Source organism: Pristis pectinata, chromosome 2, assembly GCF_009764475.1.
Source record: "Pristis pectinata isolate sPriPec2 chromosome 2, sPriPec2.1.pri, whole genome shotgun sequence".
In the NCBI taxonomy this organism is placed as follows: domain Eukaryota; kingdom Metazoa; phylum Chordata; class Chondrichthyes; order Rhinopristiformes; family Pristidae; genus Pristis; species Pristis pectinata.
The window spans coordinates 53,423,759-53,438,184 of record NC_067406.1 but is presented as its reverse complement, the minus strand read 5'-3'; the positions used below and the strand labels follow the sequence as shown (position 1 = coordinate 53,438,184).

The 14,426-nt window shown below is 40.1% G+C and overlaps 1 protein-coding gene across 2 annotated transcripts in view; it reads right to left on the bottom strand.

Annotated features, from left to right (window-relative positions):
* LOC127567390 (zinc finger SWIM domain-containing protein 6) overlaps nucleotides 1-14,426 on the bottom strand; it is a 146,914-nt gene that overhangs the window by 15,070 nt on the left and 117,418 nt on the right. For both annotated transcript variants that reach the window (XM_052010250.1, XM_052010251.1), the window contains 3 exons: nucleotides 13,485-13,613; nucleotides 7,469-7,729; nucleotides 5,714-5,849 (listed from right to left, as the gene is read on the bottom strand). In XM_052010250.1, coding sequence (XP_051866210.1) covers nucleotides 5,714-5,849; nucleotides 7,469-7,729; nucleotides 13,485-13,613 — 526 coding nt within the window. The remainder of the gene's footprint in view (nucleotides 1-5,713; nucleotides 5,850-7,468; nucleotides 7,730-13,484; nucleotides 13,614-14,426) is intronic.

Sequence of the window (14,426 nt, the reverse complement as noted above, 5' to 3'; positions counted from 1 at the left end):
GATGAGTCCCTGAAGAACCATAATCTACAAGCATGGACTGAGAGATGGGAAGTGGATGTAACCTAAATAGTTTCATTTTTGGGAGGCATAGACTCAAATGACCTCCCCCTGTCCCATGAACATTTGTGCTGATTCTCTGACTCATCCACTAATGTGGACTATTAAGGATTATTGTTGAACATGACTTCAACTCCTGTTCATCAAGTTAAAAGCAAAACTGACCCATCTATTTCCTACAGAAGACTAAACACTGTTTGTTGAAGAGGGTTTCTATCGCAAATGGGAAAATGCCAACACTCTTGTTTGGGAAAATTCATTTTTATTTCAGTTCAACTAGTAGATTAAAACTTGGTCTGTAATTTAAAAATAAATACATCCCCCCCCCCCCCCCCCTCAGTTCTGTGCATTTCAAACACACATCCAGAAAAGGTAGAGAATGTAATCTCAGGATCAGTTGACCTAGCCAAAGATAGTATACAGAGAGGGAACTGATCAGAGATTCCCAACATCAGGTCTCCATTGCAGGGGATGCACAAGTTCAAGAACAAAAATATAGCTGCCACAGCAGCCTTTACGAAAAGGAACAGCTCTTTTAAAATAAGAAGAAATCAATCACAATCAAAGGCTCAGATTTGAACTCTGGGTTTGCCCCTATTGCACTTCTTGTTGATCCCATCTCAGGCCTGGCCAGCATTAAGTGCAGTCTGAAAAAAATCCCAGCAGAATAGTTGACCATTTGAGACCACAAAGTCTAACACTTTGCTTAACCCCACCGACATGGTTAAGCTGCTACTTGTAACCCTGCAGTATAACCTTCAGTGACCACTCAGAAGGGTGAGAAGGTACTGTCATGCCCAACACAGACTAAAAATATAGCAGCCCAGTTTTGATTGTGGTCAGCACCATAGCTTTAACCACTGCTCTTTCTTGGAGTCAACCAATTCTTTTCCCAACCAAACACATCATGCAAATTTCCCTAATTGCTTTTAGAGTTAAGGTGCAGAACTCCCTCCTTCTTTGACCATGTCAGGATTTGTCATCTGCACTCAAATAGTTGAGGAGGTTTCCACACATTAATTTCACCTTGCTTATGAAGGATGATGTGGCGCTTACACCCTTTGAAACTATTTTCAATTAGCACATTACGGAAACACTTCTGTCCTTTGACTTGCAAGCAAAACTGAAGGGTTGGGCAATTTTGCCATTTGTTTGTTCTGATCTGTCAATTCCTGAAAACTTGGAGAAAACATGCACAAGTACAAAACCTATAATATACTAATGAATGATTAAAAATTGCTGATGCTGTTTTTCAAAAAAATAAATCAGACTGTACAGGAATCCACAACCCTTCACATAACATACAAGACCAATTATTGTTCCAAATTTTCTTCTCATAATCCACTGGTATGAAAGTTAACCGATACCAAGGTCAGGATATGGCACAATTGCATTAAAAACGATAGCTCCAGAAAGTGCAGTCAACAATTCCCAAGCATTTAATTTCAACACTAGACAGTTAGATGGCAGTAAGAAATTCTGCATTTGATGCATCTTTGATGGATTGCTTCCACCATTCATACTCTTCTCTAAACACGTAAGTTTTTCTTTTGTTTTAAATTTCTTTCAAAAAAAGATTGCAAAGGAGCTAACACTACTAACAAATTTAGTTTGACCAAAATTCAAAATGTGTATAATCTTATAATGCCAAAATTCTGATCTAATGCCTTCCAAGTCTTACCAAAGACCACTGCCATTTAATTTGCAGTTATGCTATTTTCACAAGTGACATCAACATACAGCAGAAAAATGCTCTGAACTTTAAAATACACATCTGGATCCTTTCAAAAAAAAGATTTTAAAAAAATAGTAAAAGCAGCTATTTCCACCAGCACAGTCCAACAATATTTTGGCTTCTGATTTAAATAAAATACAATGTAGTTCTAGCTTAAATCCAACCAGATGTTGCAAGAGCACTATCAATATGGATTCAGGAATGGTTTTGTTTTAAATTACTTGGACACAGGCTTTATTGATAAATATTTAAACATGTTTCCTTTCTTTACAACCTTAATGCATTGGGGTAAGGAGTACTGACAGTAATTAAAATCACTGAGGCAAGATTTTATTATGATAACAATAGTGGCACCTAGCTTTCAATGCTAAAGCAAAAAGTATTTAATTAAAATGTCCCCTTATAGGATTCATGAGTGACAAAGACAACATAGAAACAAGTAACATACAAATTGACATCATGGGGAAATTCTGTTAAAAACATTTGATGAATGGGGGGTTTCTACTGCAATAATAACTATCAACATGTAGGGGAGAAAGGAAATTCCGTGCACGAATTGCCATGACAGGTCAACTGGCCTCCTTCTGTGCCATAATAATTTCATTAATCCATAACACTGTGACTTAGACAGGTGTCTGCTTGACCTTATATATTTTAAAACTCCATAGTCAGAATGACCCTCATTCTTTTCATATCCCTCTCACAAACCTCCAACCACTTAATCCAAGTATCACTTGTGTAGGTGAGATGCCAGAAGCCGAACTGAACCCAGTTGATGTCTGACCAGTTACCTGTAAGCCATCCTTCTTCACATTTACCTGCTGCACTGCTCATGAGGAGTCCAGCATGCCTTCAGAATTTTTGTACGTCTTCCATCTACAATAAAGCCATTAATGGGACCAGTCCTGTGTTGAGATCTGCATGGATCTAATGGCATTTGTGCCTGAACTGGGCCAATCAAGCGCCTGTACACCGAGCCTGTTAGTTCTGGCGAGCCCAAGAGTAGGCTTCAGTGTCCAAAAGCTATTCTGTCTGTACTCCTGGCCACCTGATGGGAGATGCCAGGAGTGAACACGAATGAACTGGGAGCTAGAGTCCTGGTTGACTACTGTGCTGAAACAAAAAAGTGTGGCCTACAGTTTGGGTGATTGGCAATCTCAGGGCAGAAGAACATAGTGCTGGACCCCAAAATCCCCTTGTTCATTTGCACAACCGCAAGTCTGCTAACATGATAATGGCTATTAATTATTTGAGGAATGATATTCTCCCAAATGTTTGTAAATATATTTCACTCTGCACAGATGGACCAGCATAATTTTGCCTTGCATACCAAAGGGTGTATTGTCTTATGCTATAAATATCCCTCTTCACCCATGGCTGCTACTTCAATCTGAGGGAGCAATCCTCAATTTGTGGGAAAGTCTGCACAAAGTTGAGAGAGTAAGAGAACAGATCCATTAGCCTCCTGAAAACTGCTTGGATAGGTACTCAACCCACACACCAGAGATCATTTTTTTCATTCATTTGCAAGATATGGATGCTGCTTGTAAGCCCAGCAGTTAATAACCATTCCCAGTTGCCTTGCTAGGCCACTTCAGAGGGTAGTTTTAAGAATCAACCATATTGCTTTGGATCTGCACTCACTTGTAACAGGATGGATAAAAGGGGATCCAGTAGATTTAAGTTTCCAGACATCATTTGATAAGATGTCACATAAAAGGTTAGTGCCCAAGATAAGAGCAAGCAGGGTTGGGGAAAGTAAATTGGCATGGATAGTGGAGTGGTGAACAAACAAAAAAACTGAGAGTCAGGTTAAATAGGTCAATTTCAGATTGGCAAATAATAACTAGTGGGGTGCCATAGGGATCAGTGCTGTGGCCTCAACCACTTATAACTTATATTGATGACTTGAATGAAGTAATCCAGTTCAAGAGATTGTTAGATAAGCATATGGAGGAATTTAAAATAGAGGGATATGTGGGAGGAAGGGTTTAGATAGTCTTAGGTGTGGTTTGAAGGTCGGCACAACATGGTGGGCTGAAGGGCCTGTATTGTGCTGTATTGTTCTATGGTTCTATGACATGGCCAGATTTGCTGATGACACAAACACCGTCTTCTTTTACAATTTGTTAACCCACCAACGTGCCTGCAAAGGGATGCTGAAAGGTTAAATGAATGGCGAAGAACTTGGGAGTACACTTTGGGAAAATGTGATGTTATCCACTTCTGAAGAAAAACAGAAGAGAAAATCATCATTTAAATGAAGACTACAACTACAAAATGTTGCAGTACAAAGGGAGCTGCAGATTCTACAACATGAAACACAAGAAATTAGCATGCCAATACAGTGAATAATTAGGAAGGCTAATAGAATCCTGGCTCTGATTGCCAAGGGTATGGGTAGGGAAGATTTAATGCAACTTTACAGGGTGCCAATGAGACTGCACCTGGAATTCCATGTACAGTTTTAATCTCCATATTTATGGAACAATATATTTGTATTGGAGGCACTGCAGAGAAGTTTCACTAGGTTGATTCATGGGATGAGAAAAGTATTGACACGTAGAAAGATTAAGCAGGCTGGGCCTTTACTTATTCGAGCTTAGAAGAATGAGAGGTGGTGATCTTACAGAAACATTTAAGATTCTGAGGGGGTCATAAGATTCAAGACCCAAGATTCCGAGGGGGTTGAAATGGTGGATACTCTGAGGAAGTATAAAAACTGGGAGCAAAGTTCTAGAATAAGGGGTTGCCTCATATTCAGAGCTGAGGAGGAATTTCTTCTTTGTGGGCAAGGGCAAAACTGCAGCATAGAAACAAAGCAGTAACACTTCAATGTCCAACTGGAGACCCTATAGTTTATGTTGTTTTACTGTCTTGCTGTGGGTTATCGCCTCATTTTACCATGAGTACAAGATGCAGGTAATAAGATCACATCTTAACAACTTCTGTTGGCGAATGTGGAAATGGCTGATGCTCATCGGATGTTTCCATGGTGTCAGATGTGTATCCAGTGACTTCGTCCAATGTGCTCAGGGGATTCTTGTCTGGAAGTGCCCAAACAATTTTCCTGTGGCCTCTAATGATCACTGGCACAATCTAATAAGCATAAAAAAGCTTTTCTCTGCAAATTGCATGTAGAATTTGTGTGCATGAGCATCCATTTCCTAAGCAAATGATTCTATGAATCAATGTTGGTAATTAAAAAAACTTCCACACCCTGAAATGATATTTCTCAGTATCTAATTCCAAAGATACACAAGTTTCCTTAGCTGGTGTCTTACTGTTGTCCCTCTCAGAAGGGACAAGTGGTCTGGGACTCATTTACCTGCTCCAATATTCCAATGCAGCAGATGAAAATTTCAGTTACGTGCACCTTAACTGTTTTCTGGCACATAGTCACTGCACCAATAGAGCAATCATTTCACCAGCAGTTAGCTGCACAGTTGACCGTAAATGACAGTTTGTCAATGCCATTAAATTACCTATGCCTGAATGATGGTTAGTCAAGAGGAGGGGTAGGAATGGAAATGAAGGCAATTATAACCATGGCCATACTGAGGTTTAGATCAAATCTATTACAGCATATTTATTATTCACACATTCACTAAAATCTCATTTTCAGTCATCATGAATAATTTAATATTGTTTCAGTTAAAGCCAGTTTGTCATTAAATACTCTAAAACTGCCGACAATCTAACTCCAACATAACCAGATTCTGTAACATTGCAACAATGCATCAAATCCAACAGACCGATTGGATTTCTGAGCTGCAAGAACAGCATTCTCTCTTTCTTTACTGCAGCCATTCACAGGATTGAGATGTGGACACACAAGCTGCTCTATAAGATTGACTAATTAAGCAAAAGTGCTAACACTGCAGAAAAAAAAATAGGTCTGCAGCGATGACCAATACTCACCGCATTGCTCTCAGTGCAATCTTGTACGCCAGCTCAGCATCATGAGGTAGGAGAGACGTAAAGAGATACTTAGCAAAGGTGTGCATTGGAACACTCTCTCGGTAGATTATTTCACCCAGACCACTGTAGGGCCCACCTACAGAAAAAAAGCAAATGTTAGCCCTGATAACTGCTTTAACAGATTAAAATTAAAAGGCAATCTATATTCATCACATACACTAATCCACACCATTTCTAGAGCTGCACACAATTAAAACCTTAGCTCACCCCTGGGAAGGTATTTCTGAAACATTTGGGAGCTACCTTAGTTAGTGAAGGTTAGTGGGGCTATTGCCTATGCATCCAAGGTTATGACTTGAAAATACAATTTGGCCAGTAATCGAGCAGGTACAAGTGACAGACAAGGTATTGTACGTCTGCTAAATCAACCAAATCTCTATTTCAACAGACAATAAGTATGTTCCAAAAAGGGAAAAGAGGAAAATATGTTTTTTTTCCCCAAATCATAGCCTCTATTGGACACAAAGCAACCATCAAGAGGGTATTCCATCTACAAGTTTACTTCAGAGACCAGAAAGACATAGTTAAATGCTTTACTGAAAGAGTGCAGTACTGTTGGAGATGTCATCTTTCAGGTATGATGTAACCTGTCATTTTGAGAATATTAAAATTTCAAACGGACACTAAAGGATCCAAACGCACTAATTTAAGAACAGAAGATTTTTTTCCCCCAGTGCCTTAGCCAATATTTATCCCTCATCTAAAATTACTAAATAAAATTATTTGGTTATTATCTCAATGTAGTTTGTAGGACCTCATTGTGAGCAAATTGACTGTCATATTTCCAACATTATAACTTCAAAATAAGTACTTAATTGGAAAGTGCTTTAAGAATTCATCAGGTTGTATCAAGTACTATATTAAAAGGCAAGCTCTCTTGTTACTGACATTCACCCACAATTTCCAAAATGCTGCGCTATTGTACATTCCATTTCTGGAGACCATTCCATACCCAAGGATGTACATGGCCTACGTCATAACATCTACCAGGTATATAGGAGAATGAATGTTGCTGGTAGATGGTCTGGGAGTTGGTGGAGATGTTGCTTATCATTACCCCTCTCCATGATTTTATTGACTGAGACACACCAGGTTAAGTCTTGTCTTACATAGCCAACGACAGTGTTTGATAGATCACATGTATGCATCTGACATCACTGTATGTCAAGTATATTTGAACAAAAGCAAACTATATTACTACAAACATCTATTTCTGGAAAATAGAAACTGGAAGAGTTTTAGATAAAGTTTGGACTATACATGAGGATATTGACGCAAGTACCAGTTAAGTTACCTGAACATAGATTTTACACTTGAAAATTCTAGGCTTCATTTTTCCAATTCTGAAAAATGTTCATAAATTAATTCCTTTCTCAAAGGGAATGTACAATAAGTTAAAACTGGACACTCTCTTTCTCATGGGTTAGAGAATGGCATTTGTTCTATTTTTTTAAATTACTCAAAGAATATCACTTGTTTACCTTTAAGATTGTGCACAGTCAGGATATACTAACACATTAGAAAGGGAAGATGTGTGTTTGTTTTTCCACAATTTGCCCAGCAACATTCCCAATCTTTGCATTGGCACCAAGGTGCAGTGTGAAGGTAGTCTGGCAGGTAGACTAAGGTAAAACATTAAGTACACATTAAGCAAAGCAGCAACCTTAAAGGAGAGTTCAGCCTGGTTAAACTTACCTTCTAACAGGAAGACAGCTTGCTTTCGAAAAATTTTCACCAACATGTCATCTAATTCTATCTCCTGAAGCTTTGCAATCAGTTGTTCCTCATTGCGACATACTTTCTCCTGTGCATACAAGCCATCGGGCATTATTCGCTGCTGGCCTAATCCAATCAGGGCTATTTCAACAGCTAATGTTAAATAGGATTCCCCATCTTCCAGGAACTTATGTGCTGGTAGATGTTGATACTCAAGCAATTTCAACTGCCCCATTGTTTCTGTGAAGATAAAAGCATAGGCATACAGAATAAAATCATGCATTTGTGTATGTGAAGCAAAATCCATTTAAAATACAGCCATAACAAATTCTTGAAATGTAGAACCAAGCCATAGTTTTTGTGAGTTAACTCATCTCAGCATAGTTGTTACAACTATCGGTCTTGATGCCCATGGGATCATATCTCTGCATGATTAAGTACCTCCAGCAGCAGAGTGAGTAAATGCAGCTCATTTTCAATGAAAAACATGATGATGCTGGAGGAACTCAGCATGCCAGGCAGCATCTGTGGAGAAAAGCAGGCGGTCAACGTTTCGGGTCAGCACCCTTCCTCAGGACTGAAGATAGGAAAAGGGGAAGCCCAATATATAGGAGGGAAAAGCAGAGCAGTGATAGGTGGACAAAAGAGGGGAGGCGGGGTGGACACAAGGTGGTGATAGGTAGGTGCAGGTAAGAGACAGTGAAAGGCAGGTGTGGGGGAGGAGGGGAGAGCAGATCCACCGGGGGACGGGTCAAAGGAAAAAAAAACGTAGAAAAAAAAGATAGGCTAGGAAGGGGAAGGAATGAAGAAGCATGGTGGTGGGAGGGGGGGTTGTGGGCAAGGGTGTGGGGATTAATTAAAGTGGGGGAATTCAATGTTGATGCCATTAGGCTGCAAGGTTCCAAGACAGAAGATGAGGTGCTGTTCCTCCAGTTTGCGCTTGGAATTCTCCTGGCAGTGGAGGAGGCCGAGGACTGACATATCAGTGATAGTGTGGGAGGGGGAGTTTCAATTTTGAAAGCTCCAGCCAGCATGCATATTTGTGAAGTGCGGTTTCAAAAACAAAAGTGGAGAACTATTTGAGAATCACACTATAGGAAGGATGTGATTACACTGGAGAAAGTGCAGAGGAATGCACAGGAACACAAGAGGATGTAGTGGGTAGTGGACACAGCCTGGTCCATCACAGGCACAGCTCTTCCCACCACTGACAGCATCTTTAGAAGGCGCTGTCTTAAGAAGGTGGCATCTAACATCAAGGATCCCCATCATCTGGATCATGCCCTCTTCTCGCTGCTACAGTCAGGCAGGAGACAGAGGTCTGAAATTCCACACCACCAGGTTCAGGAACAGCTATTTTCTGACAACCATCAGGTTCTTCAACTGACCTGCACAACCATAATCCTACCATAGCAATGGAACATTATGGACGCACCACCATGGACTTGTCTCTGATTGTGTCTGTGTCCTTTTTTTGCAGTAATGTTTTGTTTTCGCACTTTTTTTTCCCCTCTCTCTTCACTGTCTTGTATAATTTATGCATAATTAATATTCTGTGCATTGCCTGTACCCACATGCTTGTGAATGTTGCTGCAAGCACATTTTTCATTGTATTTGTACCCCTCCGTACTTGTGCACATGACAATAAACTCGACTTGACTTGAGGAGATTCACTGGGATGTTTCCTGGGATGGAATATTTCAATTATGGGGAGGGACTAGAGAGACAAATTATGGTTTGTTTTCCTTGAAGGGGAGGTGGTTGGGGGGGGGGGGGGGGGAGTGGGTGGGTGGAAACTGGTAGAGTTATAGAAAATTATGAGACACATTGATAGGATAGACAGCAAGAATCTTCTCCCCTGGCAGAAGTGTCTAAGACCAAATGAGGAGGAGGAGGTGGTGGTTTAGGTAGGATCAGAGAAAGAATCTTTTCATCCGAAGGGTGGTAGAAATTTAGAAAGCAGTGCCTGAGAGGGTAGTGGAAGCAAGCACTCTCAATATTTAAGCAGCATCTGGAATAGCATTTGAATCGCTGAGGCATAGTAGGCTATGGAGCAAGTGCTGGTAAATGGGATTTGGTATAGATAGGTAATTGGTATAAACATGGTGGGCTGAAGGGCCTGTTTCTGTGCTGTATGACAGTACAATTTTCATTCATCCCAACAAATCTGTGTCAGTTAGCTACTTAGAAGCCTTCAAGCAGGCTGTTTGAACAAGGAGAATGACAAGCAGCTGAAGTGAAAACAGGGCAGGGCAGGGCTAGAATAGAAAGAGTACATTGTAAAAGCTGCACAAGAATACAACCAAAAGAATAAAACTGTATCCACTAAATTACCATAAGGAACATCTCAAGAAGTCTACAACTGCAGTAACCTTCAAATTCATCTATTTGTACCCTATGGCTGGCTATATTTAAACTTAGACAAGTTATCAGCAATCCCAGTTCACCATGACACACAGAATTGTGATGGAGAATTGAGACAAGACAGAAAAGGATTGTATGATCTATGAGCAGGGGTGGCAAAGCATCTCTTTCCCTTCAAGGGAGGATGCTGAAAAACAGCTCAGCTACCCAAATCTGAGAGCTGCTCTTTAAGTCATTCCTTGGTCAGACCACTAGAGGGATCCCAAAGGGTAAAAAAAAGTCTGAGTGCACTCAGTTCTGTGCCAGCAATAGTGCAACTCGATAGTAAGCAGTGAAAAAAATTGTTCCACAGAGCAACCTACAGACGAGATTCATCCTCCACACCCAACCACATTCTTTCCTGCTTCTCCTATCACCATCACCAACCTCCCCCCCCATCACCCATCTGACCCCCAGAAGGCCTGTATAAAAATAGCTCCTGCTGGGTCTTTTCATTAACAGCAGCCCTTTCACACAACAGTGACTACATTTCAAAAGTACTTTGTTGCTTGTAAAGCACTTTGGGGCATTCTGAGGTAGTGCAAGCTGCTATATAAATACAAGCCCTTCTCTGTTAATTTTGCAGGTTAGGAATTCTAAGGACCATAAGCACAGATTGCACTGTGAACCATGTGCATTGTAATCAAGTGTACGAAGCTGGAAATCTAACAAGATTGGGAATTCAATACAGCAAAGCAAGAAAGAACCCCTTCTTGTCTTTTAACACTTGTTTAAGATTGAATCAGTAAGAAACCTATAACTAATACCTTTATTTTAGTTATTAATTTGAACTAGGTAAACCAACTAATCTAATCAATAAACTTAAATAAAACAGATTGACAGGAGGTGTACACATCTGCTGATGGGTTGGGAGCGGTGTTGGGGTGGTTCGCAATATAGGAACTTCGGCTCATAGTTACTGAGCCAGTATCAGAGGTACAGATCAGGGAAGGAGACGTAGAAGTTTCGAAAGGTACTTCAGTATTGGGTATTTTAAACTCTGGGGTCAGAGACAGTCCTTGGTCTAGATTTGGATAGTGGTCAGGGGCAGGAGGATGCGACTGCAACTCAGGCAGTTCCAGGGACTATAGAAACAGTAGTGGAATGGCCAAGCCTTCCACCTTATCTAGTGGGCTTAAGGCACTGAAGTTAAGCATGGATGAGAACAAACCTTGCTGGAAGGACAAATGAATGGTCCTGGGGTTGGGATATTCTGTAGAAAGCAATATGGTAGTTGCTAGGGATCTATAGTCAAGTGAGCATAACCTGTTCTCTGTACTGGCCACTAAAAGCAGGTCCAGACTGTTCCCTACCTTGTGCTAGAGTTAATGACATCTACTTTTAACTGGAGTAGATTTTTAAAGTGGTGGGGAAGGATCCAGTTGTTGTGATCCACATAAAAAACTAAAAGTTATAGCTAAAACTAGCAATGATTTCCTGCTGGGAAAGTCTGATCACCTAGGCTATTAAAAACAGAAACACAAGGTGGTAATGATCTCTAGATAACTATGCAAGCCACACACAAATTGTTATGGAACAAACAAAATAGAGATTTAAAGTGAGGCTGAAAAAGTGAAGGAGACTGGGATTTCCATAAGGGCTATTGGGATACATATAAATATTGCAACTTAAAATACAGTCTTAACTGAACTGCTAAACAATATGTTGTTTTAAATTAATTGTGTTTAAATGTTTTTACCCATGTGTCTTTACTATTTTTAAAAATTTTACAGTTTCATTCATTTTTAAACTTTTTAAAAAGAAAGGGCTTTTTTTTCCTTTTAAAAAAACAGGTTTGACAGGTAGCCAAGTCACTGGCAAAACCAGTAGCATGGCTTAACCACCTGTCAGTTGTTTTTCAGCAGTTCTCCAGGTGGGGCTTATTCTGTCCCATCCCCCAGCCCACTTAATGGTTTGCAACAGATGGACCTTGAGGATCCTCACAAGTTGGAGAACATGGTAGAAAGTAAGCATTTCTCTGAAAATCCAGACCAAGGTTTTGTTTTTGTTTTTGTTAAATATGAGTATGTAGCGGTTGCTATCGTGGAATAAAACAAGACTCTACTCGGAGGATTGCCAAACAGAACTGGTTTATTTTCCCGCCTTGCGCGGGCCCTTTAAGGGAGAATGTTCCCGCCCAAAACAACCGGCAATGACGCAAGTCCAACGTCATCAGGACTTTCCCGCGCGCGGGTTCTCCCCGTCGGTCGGAAAGACGAGGCCCGCCGCCATCTTGGGCCTCGTCGCTCCGACGCCGCGCGACCCGACTGCCGAGCCGGTTCGCCCGACGAGACGGTGAGTCGCCACAAGTAATGCAATAAAATAAAAACACATTTATTCTTACTTCACCATTGCATTAATCAAATGTGTTAAATGCAATTAATTGACAGCCTGAAATTAAATTCTTGGGGCACAAGCACCAGTCCTCCACTCCACCCATGTGGGGATCAGTGTCTCGGTGAATCCAGCGGTTAGGATGGTAACTGGGGCTTTAAAGCATTAAGAGCTGGCAGGCTTAGACAAGGGTAACTATAAACAGCAGAGGGAAAAGTCAATACAGTAAAGCCCAGTAGCAATTTGGGTAAAATATAGAACTGTGTGTCAGGAACACAGCACTTAATATTGTATTAGGGATTAGAGTCAAATAGGAGGAAAACATTCAAGTCATTCTATCCAAATGCATGAAGCATTCAATACAAGTTAGATGAATTAATGGCATAAATAGGTGGTGTTTGATCTAGTAATCCTTACTGAGGCATTGTGGCCAAGATTAGAAACTAAACATTCCAGGGTACATGATTTTAATAAAGGAGCCAAAACGTAAAAAGGACCAGCAGTAGCCCTGATAATGACACCCGAAAAGATCTCAGTGCAGAAAATTAGTTTCGTAGAATCAGTACGAGTGAGAATAGTTTTCTCAGCCCCCTAACGATAACTTGTTGTTTTATTCTGTGTTTAATGCTATGATTAGAAGACCATAAAAAGGAGTATGCATTAATCACCCTGCACTTTAGTCTCATGTAGAATGGGCAAAGCAAATTAGCAAAAGGAGCTTGATGAGTACATGGACTGCAGTTAAAATCCTTTTGTAGGAAATAAATGTTTCAGAACTATTTTAGATCTAGCATTGTGCGATGAGACAGGGCTAACTAGTAATCTGAGAGTAAGAGAATCTTCCGTGGAGAACTGAATGTAGGATTCTCATAATAAGTTTTATTATGAATTGGTTAAACCCAAAACAGGGCTCTCAAGTTTAAATAAAGCTGATTAAATAATCTAATTTCCTGTCCATTCAAAGAAATGATTTGAAGAAATAATTAATAATTCCCTTGAGGAATAAGATTCTGCTTGCCATGGTTAACTAGAATTTAATTTGGGCCTCTATTTTCACCCTGCTGAAATCCAAATACCAAAGTAAATGAAACTAACAGCTGACGCAATCTTGTTACATCAGCAAATGTACATTTCTCTTTCACGTAAAGTATTGTATTATGTGTACTTCATATCTTTAATACTGCAGACAACTCTGCTACTCATGCCAAAAAGTTGAATTGTGTCTGGGAAGAGGGTATCAAAGGGCAATTCCACATACCTGTGAACTCAGAATACCCAGAATTTTCATCATCCACTCTGCAGGTATCCATTAGTGTGCTGAAGAGGCAGCCAATAGGGTCCAATGGGTGACCTACCCATCCTTCCAGATTGGTTATTGTTGTAATACCTTTGTGAAGAAACTCAGTGTTTATAGGGAAATAATCACTCGATAAACTTAATTGGTTCAACTACTAATTCAAGATTATGATAATGTCAATGCAAATTTATTTGTATTTGCCTGAACTTGAATAATATTATGATCTAAACTGGTATGCTCACCTAAATACATGATACACTAAAGGGTTTTCACTGGACTACTTTTGTATCCAAAAGAGACTGGTGTAAACGGTCAGCTTATCCATGTTTACTTAACTCGAGGGTTTGGGAGGCAAATTCAATAAAATTTCCAAAAGAACCACCAGTATTTACAAAGTGCTCCTAATAGAGTAAAATATTCTATTTTATCACAGAGCATTACCAAAACAAAATTGGCTACGAGCATCATTAGAGGATATTAAGATAGATGACCAAATACTTGGGTAAAAATAAAATAAGATATCAAGGAATCCCTTGACGATGACAGAGCAGTTGAGGGTGGAGGAGCTGGAGTGGGGAAGAGATGAAATTTCCCCTGGTGGTCTCAACAAGTGAAGGCTTAGTCAACAAAAGTGGAGCAATTATATCAGGGAAAATGAGAAAAAGGCCAGAATTCGTACAACAGGGTGATCTCAGAGTTCTGTAGGACTGGAGGAGCCAGTGGAAATCAGCAGTGACGGCATTCAAAATCAAGTCGTACCACTTTAAAAATCAGAACCCACTGGAAAGAACCAATAGAGTACCAGGCACAAGAGTGAGGATGAACCAATCTTACTTTGACCTGGGTTGTGAGCTGGATTAACTTCAGTTTTCATTAGATAGGAAGATGGAATAGGAATTCTTT